General features: G+C 45.6%; 1 protein-coding gene across 1 annotated transcript; it reads left to right on the forward strand.

Moving 5' to 3' along the window:
- The first annotated feature begins 5 nt into the window (after positions 1-5).
- On the forward strand, positions 6-22,703 carry LOC138262257 (DNA-directed RNA polymerases I and III subunit RPAC2-like). Its single transcript, XM_069212128.1, has 5 exons — positions 6-150; positions 15,596-15,693; positions 16,213-16,289; positions 17,731-17,813; positions 22,572-22,703. Exons 1-5 carry the CDS (start codon positions 112-114, stop codon positions 22,617-22,619), a joined length of 345 nt encoding a protein of 114 aa, XP_069068229.1. The 5' UTR covers positions 6-111; the 3' UTR covers positions 22,620-22,703.

Consider the following 22,703-nt stretch of genomic DNA (forward strand, 5'->3'; position numbering starts at 1 on the left):
GTTCCAGAGCCGATGCCGGACGTCATAGTTCCGCGTCCCGCTTCGTGCGTTCCAGACGCCGGAACCTGACATCACTTCCGTGCGCCTAGCCCTTGTAGACCCCCCAGGAGCATGGCGGAGGGTGCGGAGAGGAAGCCGGTGTTGGAGATGGTGAGGGCGTCCTCTGGGGCACGGGGGCGCTGCTCCCGCCACCTTTCACCTGTGGCCTGTGTTGTCACTTTCGCAGGAGTCGTCTTTGGACCGATTTTACCAGCGAGTGAGCCCAGCCTCCTGGGGTGTAATGTTTCTGAACGTCTGATCCATGGGTGGCACTTGTATCACTGTTCTGCATTGGTGGGATTTACTCACGCATGTATTCATTGCTTTGCAATGGAGCAAAGAACGTTATAAGAGAGATGAGGGTAACGGGACAAACTGTATGGCTTCTGGGCTTACCCATGATGATAGTTACTTATTTACAGCGCACCTGTTAGTTACAGATTACATATTTAGAGACGTTACAATAGAGCAAAGAACGTTACAAGATAGAAATATTAAAAGGGTATTAGGAGACAAAAATATATAGCTACCATGGTTAATTATGACGAGATTTACTTATATACTTCTAATTATAGAACGATACTCGGGAGATAAGTGACAAGGTAGTAACCCTTGGTAAGTACTAGTGAGGTAGCTTTGAAGGCGTACACTGTACGCATGACTGTGAAACAGTGGTTTCTTTGACTTGCAGTAATCGAAAATTCCAGAAGATGTGAGCAGCTGAGGCTGATGGAGTGTGGTACACAGTTATCTGAAACACCCCGTTTGGTGACATCCAGGCATCAGCCCCTTTTCTGTTCCTTTAGGGATCCGAGGCTCAGGGGTGTGGAATTCCTATAGCTTGGTGTCCAGGACTTATTGCTGTCAAGGACAGCAGTTTTTCATGTTTATTTCATACTTTGGGATAAGTAGCCCCAATCCCCTACAGCATAAACCCTTTAGCTGGCAGTTTACAGGCAAAGGAACTGTCTGCAGTTGAGAATATTTATGCCTGCAAGTTAATGCTGTTCGGACTTGTATTTATGGTTTCATTAATGCAAAGCCTTTATTACTAGGATGAGTGCTCTAAATAAATATTGTAAGCCCTGACTGAACTACCTGGGGGTGGTTCCAGTAAAATAAATGTGCACACATATTTGCAAAATTTAAGAATATGAGGCTATGTTTAATGCACCCAGAATTCTCTCTGATTAGGTGCACATATCTGCAGAAGCTTGAAAGCAAGATTGATAATTATTTTCTTTCAGGAAAAAAATGCAACTGGGAAAAAATATTTTCCTGAACTTTAACCTGTGTGGACGCAGCCCCGCTCGGGTGCCCAGGACATAACCATACGTTCTGCGCCAGGCCCTCTGGGGAAGCGCTCCCCCCCCAAGGGCCTCCCCACCAGGGCAGGTCTGGAAGGGGAATCACTTCCCCTTGCACCCCTGCCGCCTGTGACGTCTGATGACATCAGCGCACAGACCTCATCAGAGGTAGCAGTCATCAGCATAGCGATCATGCTACAGGAACGCCACTAGACACCAGGGATGTTTGTTTTTTTAGGAAATTGGCATCAGGATGCGACCCCTTTAGCAAGGGTCACTCCCCAAGGAGTGACATTTAATCTAAGGCCATGTCTGCCCCAGGGGGCAGAACAGCTTATATTAATAATGCAGATCTGCCCCCAGGAGAACAGAAGCCGTAAGACACCAGGGATGCGTGTTTTTTTTAAAAATGTTTGTAAGGGGAGCTACCCCTTAGACAAGGGTCGCTCCCCAGGGTGCAACTTTATTATTAGGCAGAGACAGATCGGCCTATATTAATTAGGCTGATCTTCCCCCGGGAGTGGGGGCAGAAGCCACTAGACACCCGGGATTTTTTTTTTATTGCCATAAGGGGAGCGACTGCTTTGGCAAGGGTCGCTCCACAGGGGAGGGCGGGGGGGACATTTTTTCTAAGGCCATTTCTGCCCCTCCCCCCCTGGGGGCAGATCAGCCTATATTAATTGGGCTGATCTGCCCCCGGGGGGGCAGAAACCACCAGGCACCTGTGATTGTTTTTTTTTTTTTTTTTTTATCGATGGGGAGCAATGGTATTTTAGGCCATTTCTGTCCCCCTTTGGGACAGATCAGCCTATTTTTCTTAGGCCAGTCTGCCCCCAAAAGGGGCAGACACCACTAGACACCAGGGACTTTTTTTGTGCCAATTTCACGTAAGGGGAGCAACCCCTTAGGCAAGGGTCGCTTCCCTGGGGACATTTTTATAGGCTTTTTATCGGTCTAATTTTGTAAGGCCCATCTGCCCCCAGGGAAGGAAGAAAGCCCACCAGGGAAGATTTCTCTTAAAAAAGAGAGGGTGGGGGTATGGCCATACCCCCACCCCAGATAAATGGGGAAAAAGTTGTTCTGCCCACTGGTGGGCAGATGGGGCAATTACCCCCCTATTCACTCCGGGGGGGGGGGCAGAAAGCCTACCAGATGCCAGGGAATTAAAAATAAATAGTGGTGTGGTGGCTACCAACCAGTCTGGGCATGGTTATGCCCCCATCCCAACTGAAGGGGGTAACAGTCTTTCAGCTCTCCCCCACACACTAAAACAACTTATCCCATGGCAAGCAAGAAGACTTTGGATTATTTTGGGTTTTGGTTTTGCATTTGGGCCATGAGAGCTTGTCTAACTCTCAAAAGTGTCCCACTTGGAATGGTGAGGGCTGCACTTTTTGGACTTTGGGATGCTGCCATTTAGAAAAATCTATGAGAACTAGACACATCTGAAAATGAAACATCTGGGTGAGTCCAGGGTGGTGTGCTTCACATGCACCTCGCACCATTTTCTTACCCACAATGTCCTGCAAACCTCCAGCTTTGCTTGAAATCAGACATTTTGTCCACATTTTGTGATGGAACCTTCGGGAATCGGCAGGAATCCACAGAATTCCTAAAACCCAGCATTGTCACATCTATACCGATACAAGTTCTGCTCCACTTGTCAGCCTAAAAACTTTTTTTCCTCAAACTGCCCTTTTGGACCCGCTTTGGTGGCCCCTCATTTTCAACATGTTTTTGGCTCTTCCCTGTCACGGGCACTTGGCCTACCTACACAAGTGAGGTATCATTTTTACCCGGTAGACTGAGGGGAACGTTGGGTGGTAGGAAATTTGTGCCGGTGCGGTGATCCCACACAGAAATGTGTTTTTTTTTATTTTTTTTTTTTTTAAGCTAAATTTGTGGGTTACTGGGGAATTCACACAAGTCACACCTCCCTGGACTCCCTCGGGTGTCTAGTATTCAGAAATGTTTGGATTTGGTAGGTTTCCCTAGATGGCTGCTGAGCCCAGAACCAAAAACGTAGGTGTTTTCTTTGGGAAAATGTGATGTGTTTTGGGGCATTTCCTTTCGCGGGCACTAGGCTTACCCACACAAGTGAGGTACCATGTTTTATCGGGAGACTTGAGGGAATGCTGGGTGGAAGGAAATTTGTGGCTCCTCTCAGATTCCAGAACTTTCTGTCCCCGAAATGTGAGGGAAAAGTGCTTTTTTTGTGCCAAATTTTGAAGTTTGCTAAGGATTCTGGGTAACAGAATCTGGTGAGAGCCCCACAAGTCACCCCATTCTGAATTCCCCTAGGTGTCTAGTTTAAAAAAAAAAAAATGTATAGGGTTGCTAAGTTTCCCTAGATGCCGACTGAGCCAGATGCCAAAATCCACATCTAGGCACTTTCCAAAAAAACACGTCCGATTTCAATGTAAAAATGTGATGTGTCCATTTTGCGTTTCCTGCCGCGGGCATTAGGCCTACTCACACACGTGAGGTGCCATTTTTTATCGGGAGACTTGGGGGAAAACAGAATAGCAGAACAAATGTTATTGCCCCTTGTCTTTCTCTACTTTTTTTCCTTCCAAATGTAAGACCGTGTGTAAAAAAGATGTCTATTTGAGAAATGCCCTATAATTCACATGCTAGTATGGGGACCCCAGAATTCGGAGATGTGCAAATAACCACTGCTTCTCATCACCTTATCTTGTGCCTATTTTGGAAATACAAAGATTTCCTTGATACCTACTTTAAACTCTTTATATATTACCAAATGAATTGCTGTATACCCGGTATACAATGAAAACCCATTCCAAGGTGCAGCTTGTTTATTGGCTCTGGGTACCTAGGGTTCTTGATGAAGCTACCAGCCCTATATATCCCCGCAACTAGAAGAGTTCAGCAGACATAATGGTATATTACTTTTGAAAATCTGACATCGCAGGAAAAAGTTTGAGTGAAACGTGTAGAGAAATGGCTGTTTTTTTTTCACCTCAATGTCAATATTTTTTTATTTCAGCTGTTATTTTCTGTAGGAAAACTTTGTAGGATCTACACAAATGATTCCTTGCAGAATTCAGAATTTTGTCTGCTTTTTAGAAATGTTTAGCTGTCCAGCATTGGTTTCACACCCATTTCTGTCACTATCTGGGAGGAGGCTAAAAGTACATAAAATAGTAAAAATGGGGTATGTCCCAGTAAAATGGCAACATTGTGTTGAAAAATGTGGTTTTCTGATTCAAGTCTGTCAGTTCCTGAATGCTTGGAATGTGGTGATTTTAGCCATTCACAGAAGAAAACACAAGCTTTCTTCTGCAGCCCTTTTTCCGATTGTTTGAAAATGCAGCTGTATTTTGGCAAATTTTTTGGTCACCTCCAGGAAAACCCACAAACTCTGGGTACCTCTAGAATCCCATGGATGTTGGAAAAAAAGGATGCACATTTGGCATGGGTAGCTTATGTGGACAAAAAGTTATGAGGGCCCAAGCGCGAATTGGCCCAAATAGCCACAAAGTGGTCTGGCAACAAAGGGGTTAAGGTACCATTTTCTCAGAAGCATCACGTAGTAAAGTGTGTTGATGCATGCTAGTGTTTCCCAAAAATATTTATAATGGAAAATCACCAACCAGTTTCGGCAAGATTATGGGAAACATGAAAATAAACAAGCGTTGGCAAAGGCAGTGGGTCGGACATTGGTGATCATTCAATCAATCAGGAATTTGTAAAGTGCACTACTCACTTGTGAGAGTCTCAAGGCGCGAAGGGGGGGGGGGGTGCTGCTACTGCTCGAACAGCCAGGAAGTTTCCTGAAGGTAAGGAGGTCTTTGGTCTGGCGCAGGTGGGTGGGAAGAGTGTTCCACGTTTTGGTGGTGAGGTGTGAGAATGATCTACCGCGGGTTGTAGTTCTGCAGATGCGTGGGACGGTTGCGAGGGCGAGGTCGGCGGAGATGCCGGGTCGGGGTGTAGAAGGAGAGTCATCTGTTGAGGTGTTCTGGTCTGGTGTTGTGCAGTGCTTTGTGAGCGTGGGTGAGGAGTTTAAAAGTGATTCTCTTGTTGACTGGGAACCAGTGCAGGTTTTTCGGGTGGTCTGTGATGTGGCGGTGGTGGGGGATGTCCAGGATGAGGCGTTCTGGATGCATTGGAGCCTCTTCTGGAGTTTGGCCATGGTTCCTGCATAGAGGGCATTGCTGTAGTCCAGTTTGGTGCTTACGAGGGCTTGGGGGACTGTTCTTCTGGTTTCGGTGGGTATCCATTTGTAGATCTTTCAGAGCATGCAGAGGGTGTTGAAGCAGGAGGAGGAGATGGCGTTGACTTGCTGGGTCATGGATAGTGAGGGGTCCAAGATGAATCCTAGGGTGCGTGCGTGGTCAGTAGGAGTCGGAGCAGTGCAGAGTGGCAGGCCACCAGGAGTCATCCCATGCGGAGGGGGTGGAGCCGAAGATGAGGACTTCAGTCTTGTTGGAATTGAGTTTGAGGCAGTTGCTCTTCATCCATTCGGCGATGGCCTTCATTCCTTTGTGGAGGTTGGTCTTGACGGATTCCTTGGTGAGGTAGAGGATCAGCTGGGTGTCGTCAGCGTATGAGATGATGTTGAGGTTGTGGGATCGGGCGCTGTTAGCGAGCAGGGCCATGTAGACGTTGAAGAGGGTTGGGCCGAGGGACAAACCCTGGGGTACGCTGCAGATGATTTCAGTGGCCTCTGAGCGAAATGGGGGGAGGCGAACTCAATGGGTTCTGCGGGGTGAGAAAGGAGGTGATCACTCTTTTGGTTTTGCCAGTGCGTGTCTTGTTTTGCTATGGCTTTTGTAAAACTTTATTGTTGTGGGAACTGTCAGGCCCTCACCATTGTAACAAACATAGGCAAAAAGCAAATTTATTTTTTGGTCTCAAAAAGCACACATTGGCTCAGTAGTTCCTGGCACTACTTTATGTGCCGACATGCTCCTTGTGAGAGAGCAGCATACTATAACCCACAGTGAAGCCAGCCTATAGATGGATAGAGAAAGATATACAAATTTTAATGCAAACAAAAAGGTCTTGGTAAAGGCCAGACCTAATTAGGGGCATCATTTTTAAAGAAAGTCACAAAAGTGAACCCATGGTATCTCTTTGCATTACAGCAGATTTACCTATTTCATGAATTCACAAAAATTGACAGAAGTAGACCAGGAAATCATACTCCTAGAAACATTTGTAAATTATATTTTAGCACAAACAAATATGCATGTGTAGATGTGCTCATGTGAAAATCTGTTGACCATTTTCAAGTTCACTTTCCCGCCAACCACTTTTTTCTCGACCCTGGAGGAAGTTTTACCTCTGCCCTTGTCAGGAGTAAATTTCCAATCTTTCTCAGTATGGGACAAGATTAGAGAAATGCAGGTTAAAACCCTCAAAAATGCAAGTTAGTAGATTTGCACAGACTCAAAATGCCATTTCAGCCCCAGAACTATTGCTTATGGATTCCTACAACCTCACTATGTAGATCTGCAGACCAGTGGAATTATAAGGAAATCACCAGTATTCAAGCCCTACAATAGTATTAGCCCTGGCATAATCAAGGAGGTTATTATCAGAGCTCTTGTATAATGAGATTGCTGCTCTAATTTGTCGACCACAACACAAGACTCCAAAGGGACATGTAGATGTATTTTCAGAATAAGTAGGTTTATGAGGCAACCTGTTCCATGGACAAGTAGATATTGTAAAAAATTCCACACCCCTGTGAGGCTGTGCACACGTAGTTATTCTACTACTTGCAGCAGGTGGTTCTTTGCTCCATAGTTGATAATTGTTTCACTGATGCAATGCGAGGTGTAAAGGGAAGGCACAGGAGGGTTCAGCTGTGCTCTTCTTTCATTTTTGACTCGTAGTCCCAAACCAGGGTGCAGCTCTCAAAAGGACTTTCACCTGCAAGCCCTCCCCCAGCATCGCAGACAAAGGCACCTGAATGTGTCTACCATGTAATCTGGAAGCTCTAAAATCTAGGACGCATTAAGTTCTAGCAGAGGCGTAATGCATGGCGACGAAAATATTTTGAACTTTCCTGTTGTGTGTTATGTGCTTGAGTGAAGAACCATTTATAACTGGGTTGCTCTCCACGAGAGACTCCGAGCTCTTCAAGTTTGTATTAATAGTAACCCCAAACTCAGGCCTGCAGGGGCCCCAATATAGATGAGGTTAAAACGCTCCAATCAGTTAAGCTCATATGTCCAGCAAACAGCAGCTATGTGTCCCTGATCCAGGGCTTGTCCTACTTACATCTGAGTCCTTGTCCAGTGCGCCTCCTCAGCCTCTGTTCTCTAGCCGAAGTGCTGACAAAGGTTGGGGGGACATGATGGGTATGCAACCCACAGCCCTTTGCTACCCAAAGAAGACCCCAGGTTTTCACAGTTATGTCATTGATCTGTCTGCTACAATCCTTGTGTGATAGCAGGAGTAACACATGCGCAAGAAGCAGCAATCTGAAGAGAAGGAAAACCTAACTAGAATAAGTCGAAACAAAGAATAAAGCCTCTGTACAACTAAAAAAATCATTAATATAACTAAATGTACTCCTATTAACCACTGTCCCAGGGGTGAGGGGGATTTCCAACTGATCATACAGTCTAGACTTTGACCTTTTAAAGGATCAACAGGGTTCTAACTGTGAGGTACTACCACCTCCAAGTATTCCAAGGGTGGCAACATTTCCTGACTTTGACTGTCAAAAATATCAGACTTTAACTTTATTGGAAGACTTCAGACTTTGTCCACAATGCACTTGTGAACTTTTTAACCAGAGGCACCAAGAAATTGTATCAACCATCTTGTAATGAGACGTGGACCCATTTTAACACACAGTCTGAAGATGGGGAGACTCATGGGCAATAGGCAAACTAAGAACATTTCTACCACAACTAGTAGAATCTAATAGAAGGAATAATGCAGAGTCTTCTTGTGACTTTTAATTTACCCCAAATAAGGATATGGGTGTTCTTGGCAATTTAGTCATTAATATTGAGGGGGAGGTGTTACATAAAAGTTGGGCCTCTCAGCCATTGGTTGTTAAATGTCCTACTCAGTGCCCGGCGTTGAAGTCCTGCAGTAGAATGGCGGTCTCGCTAATCACCCGTTTGACAGGAGTAAAAGATGCACATTAGAAAACTCCTCTAAGCGGAGGATAAAGTCAATCTGAGAGTGCCGCAATTGAAGTGTTGAGAACAAAGATGTAGTCTTAGTCATTCAGTTGGTGCGTCTGCCACATACAGACCAGTTTAAAGGCCTGGATATTTTGAGTGTTATCCATGGTGCTGAAATCCTGCCTGCAGGAAAGTGCCTCTTTTTGACATAGTTACCCCCCACTTTTTGCCTGGTACATGATGTGATTTCGATGGAAAGTGTACTGGTTTCCTGCTAACCAGGTTCCAGTGCCAGATCTCTTTCCTAGAACAGCACAGTTTCTCCAATTGGCAAATCCTTTAGCACCCACTGTAAGTCCCTAGTAAGTGGTACCCCTGGTACCTAGGCCATGGGGTACTAAAGAGGCTCCTAAGAGGCTCCCTAAGGGCTGCAGCACAAATTGTGCCACCCTAAGGGACCCCTCACCAAGCACATGACAGGCTGACATTGCAGGCTCGGTGTCTTGGTGCAGATAAAAGTGAAAACATGACATGGAGGACAGCCTGTGTGCCATGTCCCCTAACACTACATGTAAGTCACCCCTACAGCAGGCCTGACAGACCTAGGGCAGGGTACATTATATTACATGTGAGGGTATATCTGCAAGAGCAGGTGTGCCCCTGCTATTTCTTTGTTGATTCTTAGACATAGTAAGTGGACAGGTAAGCCATTTTAAATGCATGTGCTGGACACTGGTCAATACCAGTTTCCCAGCTACATGATGACTTCACTGAAGATGGGGATGTTTGGTATCAAACATCTCGTATTGATAAGCCCATACTGATTCCAGTGATTGATTTATCAATGTATGCACCCAGAGGGCACCTTAGAGGTGCCCCCTGAAAACATACCAGCCTTTGGTGTGCTTACTAGTTTGAGCCAGTCTGTCACCACCAGACACAGGTCTGACCTCCTAGGGTGAGAGACTTTGCTCTCAGGCTGTCAACTGCAAAGCCTGTTCTGGGAGGGGTGTTACATACCCCCACCCAACAGGATGACCTGCAAATCTACAACCCAAGGGAGGAAGCCTCAAAGAAGCTCACTGCCCTTGGAATGCAGATCTGGCTTTCATCACAAAGGAAATGGTGCTCCGCCCCAAGGCTCATTTGACACCTGGACAGGTGGGAAACTCAATATGCAGAGAGGTGTGTCCACCCCTCAGGTCAGTCCCGCCCCTACGGTGAGCTTTCTGATGTGGCACTACATTTTAGAACCTGCCATCTTGATGTTGGCAGACTTAGGCATTCTGGGACAGGGTTATGCTCACTTCCCACAGGAAGTGGTCATATAGGGGGTGTAGTGACCCCAAAGGTAACTAGCCCATTGTCCACTACCCTACACTCCCCCTAATGCCCCTAAATTCACTGTTTAGAGGAGCCCATGGCACCAGAGAAGCAGATCCTGATGACCTAAGAAGCCCAAGGACACAGAAGACCTATAGAAGAGGAGAAAAGAAGCAGCTGACCTAGTACCAACCCTGCTGACTTGTCTGCACCCTTTGTCAAAATCTGGACCAGAGTCGACTCGTCCTGCAGCTGGGACTCCAGAAACTTGGGGGACTGCCTGTCTTTGAAAAAGGCTAAAGAACTTCTGTGACCTATTGTCCAGCAGACTCCAAAAAAGGAACTCTGAAGCCTGCAGAATCACCAAAACCAGACACCTGAAGGTCACCACTGCACCCGCCGTCTCCGACCAGAGTTGCAAGTGGACCACTGATTGCAACAAGGTTCCCCAACCCTCCAGAGTTTGAGTCCATTGTGGTTTCACTCCCACGCCCCCCCTACTCCTCCCTCTCCCCCCCCCCCCCCCCCCGCCCCGACTCGACTCCCCAATGACACCTGCAGCCTCCCTCTACCGCGATGGTCAGAAAAACCTGACACCTCTGCACCCATCATCCCTGAGCCGTGGACAAAAGGACCAAAGGTACCTACCTGGGCCCATGCGTTGTGAGGCTTATCCCTGCTTTTGGTTCAGCCCGACTGGCCTCTTGGCAAGAGCCTGCAGCCTCTTTCTGCATTGACCGATCTTCATTAATACGGATTAAACATCAACTCTGTTTTGCACCCGGCTGTCCCTGTGCTGCTGGTGGTGTACTGCTTGTGCTGTCTGGGACCTTTCTCACCATTCACCTTAACTCCTGGAGATTGGTTTGTAAGTCGCTGTACTCTACCTGTTTGCTGAACTTGTTTTTCCTCCCTAAGATAACATTGCAGAACTCAGATATTCCACTAATGTCCACTTTTTAAAGTGAAAAAAAATCCTATTTAAAAACATACTTACCTGAATTATTTTTCTCTAATGCCTAAACATATATAAAAGTACTTTCTATTTTTATAAATTGTTGTGAGTCTCCTTTTTGAGTTGTGTGTCTCACTTTCTGACTATTGTGTGTATTTGTAGATGTCTTGCACTCCTCTGTGTAAAGCGTAAGGCTGCTCGACCACACTACCTCTAATAAGAGCATTATGAGACTGCCTAGCAAGCCCGGTCCACTCACGGTATTGATCTACCACATAAAGGGCCAGCTTCCTACACCGTTCCATAACATTAGTCCATTACATTAAATAAGAATTATAGGGAAGAGAAACTATCTGCTAACTGCAAGACCTGACACTAATTGCTTGAACTGTTGAGGCAGATAGTATGAACGTTTCACTGTTCATTTTCTTTCTTTCATTCTTTGCTTAAGAGCTTTTACTTTTAAAGCACTACCTCTGACTGACTATAGATCTTCAAGTGTGATGTTTGCTTTATCTCATTGTATGTGGCCTCTACCTTCACTCCACCTCTGCTCATGTTTACAGTGCAGAGTCCTGGGGGCTTTGTAATCAGTTCAATAAGTAAGACCTGGTGTCTCATTCTCGGGATGCTCTTCCGTCACGGAGACTGCCTGATGCCGCATGATTAGTATCACCCCCTTGCCATGTCCCAACACTAGCCCCTCATTCCATCAGGCACCAATAACCCATCCCTAGATTAGCTCAACCTAGACAATATTTGTAGCTTAGTATGTCCCATCATTGGCTTCTGTGCCTTTCAGTCCATCTGGCACAAAGGGGGTCAAACCCATCAATATCTTAGCTAACTTGCTCACGAGGCATATTAGCATCTTGACGTGTCCCTGCACCCGCTCATATGCGGTTAGTCTCTCTGACATTGTGACTCCTCCTGTCTTAAAACCTCATGTCCACAGGCTATAGCAGCTTCTTGCTGTGACTGCGCTGACTTCCTATGATGAATATAAACTAGCTAAGTTGCTGATTTAGGTTGCAGCAGACCTGGATTTGAATCTCTCCTTTCTCTGTGTAACTGCATCATGTTATCCTGGTTAAATAACTTTTTTTCTTGTACATCAGTTCCGCTAACTGCCAAATGCCGGGGTGTTTAGGAACAAGCCGAATACCGAATGTGGACACCTTCTAATTATCTGGAGGTGTGCATGGTATTAACCTTGTGACATGTCAGTGTGCACACCTGTACGCCGTGCCCCCGCACACCTCTTCCATGATAGCATTGTCGATGTGCTTTGTCCTTGCACATGTTAACTTTCCTAGCCCTGAAGTCTTAGCGTCGGGTCATGCAGCACCAAGTCAGCAGCTCGTTGCATAGCAGCATGGCATGGCGCAGAGGGGATTCATTGCAATTATCTGCAGCCATCTCCGCCCAGGCCTGGTGGCCCTGCCTGTGCTGCAGATATCACCCCTTCACTCTCCGATAAACCACCAGCCACACCCCTGAACTGTTCCTGTGATAAAGATCGTATTGTACTGTAGATGGACAGAACCCTACTTCATGGGTCTCATGGTTGGAAGGGGGTGCATCCATCATGTGGAATATATATCAGGTATTTCACTGGTTTCCATGAGAAACAGAGTTGTGTTTTTTTTAGGTTTTACCTTGATGCTGACGCGTAGCAGCAGCACTTAGCCAAGGCATGTTGGGGTGAAGGTAGAAAAGTTATTTTGTCACGTGACTAGGCAGACTGCACATCTGCTATGCGAGGTGCAATGTGCATGCATCCACCCGCATAGTAAATCTGATCTCTCCTCTTGACCCCTGGCTCACCTGCTTACTCCTCCTCTTCCCGCTCCCAACCTGTGAGCGAGGGAGGGAGAGACCAGCCGCCGGAAGTCACGAAAAAAGCTGTTTCTGCACTGCTTGTGTGCACAAGCGCACATGCCTGTCTGTATGTTTTGGTATGTGTGCATGCATGTCTTTGTGCAAGAGTGCATGTCTGAATGGACGTTTACGTGTGAATGTCTGCGTGTTACGAACAAACTTTTGCCCGCTGCCACACCTTTGAAATAATAGACCTGGGACAATGGTGATAGTTCCTGGCAAAATTGTATCCTGTCCCGGCGTTGATGATTCTTGGTAAAATGCAGTATCTGTCACTGTGACGATAATCCCTGGCAACATGATGGCCATGGCACAGTGGTGCTAATCCTTGGCATCACTCTGGCACATCCGTGGTAAGTGCTGCTAAAATACAGCCATGTGGATGGTAATCCCTGGAAACATATTGACCTGGCACAGTGGTGGTAATTCCTGGTAAAATGCTGGATTGAGACAGTGGTAGTAATCTCTGGCCATGCTGGCCTTGGCACAGTGGTGGTAATTCCTGGCAAGATGGTGGCCCTGGCACAATGGCAGTGATCCCCTTATAGGTGGCAACCATGGTCTCGTAGTGCCAAGACGCATTAAAATCATTTTGAGTATATTGAAGTTCACACGCACTCGGAGAGGAGAAGAACCAGTGCAAGTGAACATAGGCTACAGGTATGTTAGAACACACGCTTAGCTAACCTCTCCAAAACCCAAGACAAAAGTCTTTGCCATTCCCTGGGTTTTAGAGAAGGTTGTACAAGGTGAAACCTATTGCATTTGTAGACGCTTGTGGTTTTTGTCGCTGTTCCTTGTTGTGTATTGAATTAAAAGGAGTGAGATTTATGGCACTTGTACTTGAAGATGTTAGTGTATGGGTGGAGAGAGCGTGCATGATTACTATCTGGCAAGCATGGCTGTTTGACTGTTTACGGTGTAAGGTTAGGTTTGGTTCCAGTGTGCACTTCATGACTTCCACCTTTGCTGTACATTGTGAGGCATTCTTGATGTGTATAGTGCTGTCAAATATTTATATCCTATGTGTGTTGTCCTTGGTTCACAGACCATTGCCCACCAAAGTGTGGGGTTGGTATATCTTATGCACACTGTTGTATTAACAATGTTGCATTTTGAGACTCAAGTTTGGAGGCATGGCACTTGCAATATCTGTAGTTTTAACTAGTTGACGCAGTGTGTTTTAGGTAGTGCCTTACATTTAATGTCCTGGCCGTTAGTATAGTATCACGGGTACTTCAACCTTCTGAGTTGCATTGTATTTGTGTAGTGCACCTGCTTTTACTTGGATCTTACTTACAGATACCTTTATCTTTTTATTGCAGAAAGACCTCTTGTGTACAATACTGATACTTACCGTGGGCTTTGGTTCATCCCATTATCTATTATTGGTTGACTTTTATTATCTATCATTTGCTTATTCTATGACTTTCCTTCCTCCTCCTCTGCTTCTTCATCACCTGGAGCTTCCTTGCCCTCCTTTTGATTGGATGACAGGTGTTCTTGTTTCCTTGCATGTGCTTTCAAGGAGCTACTTTTTATTTCTCGCCTACAGCTTCTAGCTGTCTGTAGGTGAAGCCTCTTGCGAGCCATATCAAACCCCTACAGTGGGCTTAGAGCCTGCCCTTTGCATACCATGGGAGGGCTTTATTGTCCCTGTCATCTATTTGCTTCTTATTCCTTGGTTTCTTTCTTCTTATTGTGTTTGTCTGTCCCCTGGAGCACTTTCTTTTAACCATCCTTTGAGTGGCTGACTTGTATCTTTGCACTTCTCACATTTAGAGAGGTTATTTTTCATTTTCATTAGGCACTCCATGAGAGTGCATGTGTGTTCTGCTTGTCTTGTGCTACCCCCCTACACTCAAATACCCAAATCCCACCACTTTTGTTTTCCCATCACCCAATTGACCTCACTCTCTCCCCTGTTGCTCCCCCACCACTTGTATTTATTATTATTATTATTTTTTTTTAAAAGGGGTTTTAATTTTATAGTTTGCACCTATTGGGCCGCATTACCAAAAGCGATTTTATCCAAACAAAATATGTGTATTATTTAGTGATGTAAGTGCCCGTCTTGGATTGGTAAATTAATTTGAAACAAAGGTTAACCCTGGCGCTTGTGTCGTTCTGTAGGCATGAGTGTACATTTTCATACATGCGCACACAGAACGAAAATTACCAGTAACGGCCGCCTCATCGTGGGGACGGACACACATAAACACCCCCCACCCCCCTCCTGTCAATGTTACACAGCATTGGCAAAGTCAGTGGGTCCTGTTGGCTTTTCCAATGTTTTTCTTTTGCTTGTAACAGTCCCTGGGAGTGCTTCTGTTATTCTTGCTTTCTCTCCCTCGTGTGCTGCTTTCACCCTCCATGTTTCCACCCGCGGGCTCTTTGTGTTTCTCTTTAAAACATGTTCAGTGGCATCTGCTCACTGCTGTTGAGTGCGAACAAGTGAGGTTGTAACAGAAGCCATAGTAACTGTTGCACGCCTAAGGATGGTGACCCAGGGCCTGCTATCAGGGTGCTGCACAGCCTGTCTGTTGAGGCAAGCCATTTGTCTTCCGATTAGACCTTGGAAAGATGAAAGGCCGAGGCAGATCTGGTGGCAGTGCTTTGCTGACTCCACTCACTATCATTGGCTTGTACTTTGTCAGACCTTGTTGGGGGACGGAGGCCACAGTGCGGTGGTTGAGGTTGTTTGCTGTTGGTTTCCTGTGGGCCGTCCTAGTATGACTTTGCAAACAGGGCTAAGTACTACTCTTTCCGTACTTGACTCTCAGGGTGAGTAGTGCAAGGGTTCTTAGGAGGCAGTGTGCAGAAGAGGAGAATTCAACGCTCAACCAAAAGAAACAAGGGCCCTATCTCTCTCCTTACACCTGCAGACCAATAAACATTTCTACCAATGACTGGATGGTCTTGGTGCTACCTGGAGTCCCAAAGTCTAGTGTGTAACGGGGGCCTTTTCTGTTTACTGACAGGTGCAGGCCAGTGGGACGGACGACTCGTGTGTCACATTCGTGCTGCATGATGAGGACCACACGCTGGGGAACTCTGTGCGCTACATGATCATGAAGAAGTAGGTGGGAGCATCACCGTGGTTCCGCATTGTTTGGTGTATTGGCGTACTTCAGTCTTAACGTCACCTGCCTGAAGTCACTGAACACTTCACAAGTCTTCGTTTTTGGTGAACAGTGATGGGGTTACAGTTACTCTACTACTTTTGAGCAGCTTTGGAGTATTTTGTATTATCTTTGGTCTACGTCCTAGAGAAGGAGCTAGATTTCAGCAATTCACCACTTGAAAGGTTTCTGTGAGCTTTGCAAGTCTCATTCACACCTGTAAAGGAATGATCCAATGAAGACCATGTAGTCGCTATAACCTGATGCTCCCAAGTGACAACCTGTGCTAGGAGCCAGGGTAAACAAAATAGTTTCACCGTCCTACTGGGAAGCGCCTTACTCTGGTACCCATGTACTGTAAGCTGCTAGTGTAGGGGGTCTTCATGTTGAACAGTTCATTGTTCCTGTACAATCTGATCTGTGGATTTCAAGACTTGATGACATTTTGTTAATCAAATTTTCTTGTTTGCATTTAGCCCAGAAGTTGAGTTTTGTGGCTACTGCATCACCCACCCGTCTGAAAGCAAAATTAACCTTCGCATCCAGACCAGAGGTATGGCGTAGGTGGGCAGGGATGTCAGGGGCACGTTTACTTTTGTGTGTTTCTGTGAAATTGCGTTGCTGCTCTAAATAAAATTAGTGTGCATGCCTGTCTCTCCTTCTCCCTTTCTTACCTTGTATCTTTCTCTCTTCTTCTTAGCGAGAGAGAACATGTCCGTCTAAGTCTCTTCTTTTCAACTATTGCTTCTTTATTTGTGTGTATACATATGTACTCGCACGTATATTTTCCACTTGTGTCTGCGCTTTCATTTGTTTTGTCTGGTCATGCAACCATGTTTTCGCATGTATGTGCTCAAGCTTCAGTGTGTACAGATTGTATTTGTGTTATGGTTTGAACATGGCCTCCACCCCGGTCAGATTTCTAAACCTCCCTTCAGGGTAGGAATATGAAGGGTGCAAGGGTTCTGGGCAGCCCAACAGATCACAGATGAGGACAGACTCTGCATCTTGTAAGTGGTGGCCTTCGAATAGCTCATCTGTGAAAGAAGGGGGCGCAGAGAGCACATTTAGCTACTAAAGCAGTTTTTCAGCTCCAGATGAGCTCCATATTGATTGAACACATGGCATCCACAGACCTTACATATATGAGAAACTTCATAACATGTAACTTAATTTATATGAATGAGGATTAATTCATTCTGTGCAAATAAAAATATGTTTACCTTATTGAAACCAATATAGTCATTGGCTCTTTCAATGTCAAATGACTGGAATTCCGCAACAAAACGGCTCCCTAGGAAATGATTTAGACTGTTGACTTGGGCTTCATTAGTCACAGGAACAACATATTCAAGATCAGGCACCTGCTTGAGCTCTGGAGCTATCTGAGATGGGCCATTGTGCAGTGGAGCATTCAGGGCGGATGAAGAAAGTGTTGTAATCCAAACAATAGACCTTTAAAAGGAGATATCAGTATTCCAGTTTCTTTATTCCTCTTCTGTGTCACTGTATTATCTACTCTGATGGGTTTGTGTAGGGTCCCTCAAACATGAAGCAAAAACTAAAGCGAACCACACCCCCACTGCAGGCTGTAGCCCCTTCTAAAGGCTTTACCCTTAGATTTAAGTAAGGCACAAGCAGACATTTAGCTGTTCTTTCATGAAACAGTGAGGATTCCTCATTGAAGGTGTGTATACTTACAGCTACAGTGAGTACCCTGAACATGGGTCAGTCTCAGGGTGATCCTGGGGCCTTGTGTAGGAGGTGACTGTAGCTGTTGTGCTGACCATTAGATTGTCACATGTTTACATTTGTTGTATAGTTGACATTGCAGCTGATTAATGCACATACCCTCTGAAGTAATTAGATATGTTTACTCTAGTGTGAGGCGGGGGCATTTCTGCTAGCTTCAATGAGCTTTGAGCCTGCTGTATTCATTCATTTTAAAAAATTTCTCACCATGTTTTCCCCCCCCCCCCCCCCCCCAAATCCAGGAGGACTTCCTGCAGTTGATCCTTTTCGCAGAGGGCTGAATGAACTCACTGATGTGTGCCAACATGTGCTGAAAACGTTTGAGGTGGGTATGCCTTGTCGGGGGGATATGCCAGATGTTGTCCTTGGTTTTCTGTTATCTCCCAGTGTTATAATGTGTTCTGTATTGTGAGGTGAGGGTGACTCTTGGGTCCAGAGCCTGTTAGATCTAAGCATGTGTGAGGAAGGTCCTCACTTCACGTGGAGGTCAGTCCTTGTCTTCAAGGTTAGGCGCAGCCTTATAACTCTTGTGCTATCCAGGGATGTCTCTCAACTCCATCCTTCACAATTTCCTTAGAAGACAAAATATATTCATTCTGTGGCTTTCCTCAGTATATATATATTTTTTTACTGAGCTGTGCTTGGAGGATGGTTGTGCTCTCAAATTGCACCATGGTAATTGTGAGTTCCCATTGTAGATTAATAATGTTAAATAAAAAACCCAAGAACCCGACTATGAAGGAAAACGGGCCACACTCCTAAAACAGTAGATCTTCACACCACTGGAAGCAGATATTATATGTATCAACGAGCGCACCCCCCCATCTCTCCCACCCCGGCCCTTGAATTTCAGGCACGTGAGGGGCTAGTTCTATGAACCTGTGATCTCAACCTAACCTCTGAGCGCAACCTAACAAACACTTTTTTGTTGGAACCCATAAAAATACCCATCCCTGACCACTCCCTCTTACCACCGTCCTGGTGTGGTAAAACCCTTTATATACTGTTTACACACAAGACATTGTACCTCTAGTTCTCAAAGCAGTAAACTCCCCATTAAATGAATCCAGACATGTACCTCTCCCCTTCTCAAAAAATTTAACCATAACCCAAACAGTCTTCGAAACTTCAGACCAGTCACCAACCTCACATTTGTTATAAAAACTTAAAAGTTATCACAATCAACTGCTGGTGAATATTTGAAATAATCATCTGTTGAACAATTGTGAATCTGTTTTCAGATTTAAACAGAGAACACAGACAGCAACCATTCAAATTTTACATGAGATCATGGGGATCATGAATTATGAAAATGCGTGTCCATTCTACTGGTGATACTGCCGTCCAGTCCATGTCCATCCTTTATAACTCCCTTCTAGAGGTCTGCTCATCAACAGTCAGGCCGTTGGCAAAGTTGTAAATCGGTTGCTATCATTTCTTTTAGAAAAAACACAATTCCTACAAGGAAATCCATTAAAATCTGCTACCAACCCAGATAAATGTGCTGTACTGCCCGGATCTTTCCTCTTGCCTCATTGTTCATACTCTGTATGGAACCTGTGAACTCGGTAGTCCAAGACCAGGACATCTCCATAAACCAAAACGCTGTTGACCCCCTGATGTCTCTTACATTTTCCAACCCTTCAACGCTTACATTCCTAAAAAAAAAAAAAATCTTCCCAAAAATAAATTGGATGTCTGCCTTCTCCGTAAAACTAAACCGAAGCAAAACTGAATTGTTGCTACTACATATCACAACAATCCCTGCCCTCCAGTTCAAAATGGTTTATATCTTAACACAAACAGAGAGTCGGGGAGAGAAGAAAGGCTAACAACCCATACTGTCTCCCCAGAAACAGAACCATATACACACGAAGTATGGGGTATTTGTGTGGGACCCACTGGCAACAAATTTTACCTTGGACCCTTGTATCTCGGATTTTGAGATTTGTTTTGCGTGCTGCTTAAAGCTATGTGGTGGGGGAAATTTCCTTTACAGACTAGGTGGTCTCACACAGTATATAGTGTCTTGCTTCTTCATATGACCACCTAGCCCCATCCGGGTAGGACAATGCCACCTGGACGGACTCAACCTCACCGTTTAAAGAACTCGGAGGGAGTGCAGAAATTAAATTTATCTGGATAGATGTGGGATCCAGTTATGCTACGGAAATAATAAAAACACCTAGTCAGTCACCTGTGTAATAGTACACCTTTATTCTTGGTGACTGCTGGTGAGATTAAGAACAAATGATGGGACACCTAATTGAGATTAATGACTCAACTGGTCACCTATCTATTAATTAATGGCCGACATGTTTCTGCCCACTACTACGAGCCAAAGGAGGTCTAGGGGCATTCTTCAGGGCCTAGGATCCCTCAAAATCATGCACTAAAGAAGGCTACCTCAGTAGGAGGAGCTATGATGCTAATAAGAAGGAGAGGGCCTACCTGTGGAAGGCTAAACCACGGAGGCCCTAATCCTGTAGGGCAATTAGCCCCAGGTTCATCGGAGGAGGCGTGCCCCATTATAGTCATAGATACTCCAAAGAAGGCGCTCACATTGGCACTTAACTAGGTTAATCTTCCCGACCGCTTGTGGTTTATAACCCTTTATCGCTCAGCAGGACAGCCTCACTGGTGCCACTTGCCAAATCTTTTACATTTACAGTTGACGCCAGCTTTGGCGTGATTGAACACACTAAAAGGTTGCTGAAAACTGCATCATATTAGCTGCAATTCTTCAGAAAAATGAAAGCTTCAATCCCCAAAGCTTATTCCAGATTTGATGTGCAGTGACTCGTTCTCTCACATCGACAGAGGAAACGCTGTTTTGCCCAGATCCTCCTTTCATCACCTCAGTTGGTTTCCAGTGCACATTACTTTAATTTTAAAACAACTAAACTGGCTACTTATGGAGGCGTGCATCGGTTTCAAGACAGCCTGTGTTATCCACAAGGCTCTCCATGCAGGACTTCCTCCTTCTTTACGACACACATTACACCGCGGGGCGAAATGATGACAAGAGGGAAAAATCAGTGGCTTACTTTAGATTCATAAAAGCAGGACCACGAACCAAGTCTTCTATAGACTTGCTCCAAACAATCAGAACTGGGTTCCAAAGACTATTAGCTGAAACCAGATTCATGTTTGTTATAGTTGGACTCTCGCTCCTTAGCGAGACTGCTGGTTTAGAGGCGGCAGCACTTTTGTAAGTGACTGAGTCACTCCTACAACAAGTCACAACTTTTGGTCCAACCCTCCCAGCTCACAAGCAGCACCTCACCGAAACTCGGACAGTAAAGGAGATTTGTGGCAGCCGTACACATGGACTCCGGATGGGACTTCTCAGGGGATTTGTGGTGGAACGGAAGTTCCTCTTTTCTCTCGTTAGCAACATCTCTCATACACACATAGGCAATGAAGGAAATGCAGGGAAGCTTTGAATATATTTATTGAAAAGACTGCAGTCTGCAATAAAATGCATGTGCTGCGATGATCAGGATAATGAACAATAATAAAAGAGGAATTGTGAAGATGAGAGTTGTGAATATAAACCCCCACCATCTTACAATAAATATGAGAGATAAAATTCCTAACAAGAAAAGCCTAATCTCTACCCTACCGAGAGCTAGGTATGATAAACCTAATCTGCCAGTACCATGTGCATGAGAAGAGCTCTCAACCCTCGTTAGCTTGGAATGAGCCCTCTAGGTCAGACTCTGGTGACGCAAAGGCTGAGGTCTGCAGCAAGGTGACGTGCAGCGTAGATGGCATCTGGAAGGAACCCCTCTGATGACCTTGTCTGTGTGGGATATATTTATACAGATCATGTAGGACCCCTGACAGAGGTTTGTTCCTGAACAACTGATAATGTGGCAGACTTGTCAGCAATTATATAAACAATCTCTACGAGTGTACATGATGTTCCTATCACACATAAGTGAGAAAGGGACATGTTACTTCTCTACCTTTTGACAATTTGCTATATTTCAAAGTTACCATTATCACATTTCTCTGCTTTGTTATTCAAAATGTATTCTTTTTTGTTCCGTGTAAAGCATTCTGTTGCTTTCCTGGGTAGGCCTGTGCTCTGTAAATACTAAAAATGAATGCATATTAGATCGGATTTCTGCTTCGGTAAATTAAATGACTGCTGTGGTGGGTCTGGTTGGTGAGTTGTCCTGGCCAGTGGGCTCCCCTTGATATTTTCAGCTGGAAATATGTTTGTGAGTAGAATCCAAAAATGAAAATCGTGTTCGAGTCTCAGAGCACAGTGTGCGACTGATTTTCATCCTCGAATGACTAAGTTCCTTTCTAGAAGGTGCGGCCTTTAGCATTTAATGCTAGAATTGGAAACAAGCTTTTGGTACCAATGACCCCCCCCGCCCCTTCTCAAGCAGTGCGCGAGGTGACAGCTGTAATTGCATCCCCGAATGACTACGTTCCATCCTGCAAGGGGTGGACTGTGGCATTCAGTGCCAGCATTGGACAGGCATGCTTGTGCTGGGTACCACTGACCCCCCCTTCTCCAGCAGTGTGCATCCTTCACCCAGCCTCTCACCTGAGGGGGATCCTGGATGTAAACCCAAGTCTGGACCAGTCAGCCCCCTGCAGTGGTGGGGCACCCTGAGAGGCAGGTCACTGTGCACAGTCTAGGGTCACCTTGGCATAGGCTAGGTCCCCTGGGCACAGTCTAGGGTCACCTTGACATAGGCTAGGTCCCCTGGGCACAGTCTAATGTCCCCTTGGCATAGGCTAGGTCCCCTGGACACAGTCTAGGGTGCCTTTGGCACAGGCTAGGTTCCCTGGGCACAGTCTAGTGTCCCCTTGGCACACGTTAGGTCCCCTGGGCACAGTCTAGGGTCCCCTTGGACATGCTACAGCCCTGGACAAAGTTTAGGGTCCCCATGGCATTGACTAGGCCCCCTGGGCACAGTCTAGGGTCACCTTGACATAGGCTAGGTCCCCTGGGCACCGTCTAGGGTCCCCAGACACAGGCTACATGACTTGCCTGCTGTGTCGGGCACAACGCAGCTGATGCCACAACATCACTTTCATTCATATTCTTTTTTGTGTTTAGATCCGTATGAAGGAATTCAAAGAACAGAGCACAGCAGAGCTGGAATAGCGCCCACTGCGCCAAGACTACAGAGCTTACGTGTAAATAATGTAAATTGTATTTTTTGTTCATAAAGCTTTTTTTTTTTTTTAA

This window comes from Pleurodeles waltl, chromosome 10 (genome assembly GCF_031143425.1).
Source record: "Pleurodeles waltl isolate 20211129_DDA chromosome 10, aPleWal1.hap1.20221129, whole genome shotgun sequence".
Lineage (NCBI taxonomy): Eukaryota > Metazoa > Chordata > Amphibia > Caudata > Salamandridae > Pleurodeles > Pleurodeles waltl.

Coding starts and splice junctions, on each gene's coding strand:
- LOC138262257 (XM_069212128.1), top strand. CDS start 112: ATGGCGGAGGGTGCGGAGAGGAAGCCGGTGTTGGAGATG. Junction 15,694..16,212: donor CGCTACATGATCATGAAGAA/GTAGGTGGGAGC, acceptor GTTTGCATTTAG/CCCAGAAGTTGAGTTTTGTG. Junction 16,290..17,730: donor CCTTCGCATCCAGACCAGAG/GTATGGCGTAGG, acceptor CCCCAAATCCAG/GAGGACTTCCTGCAGTTGAT.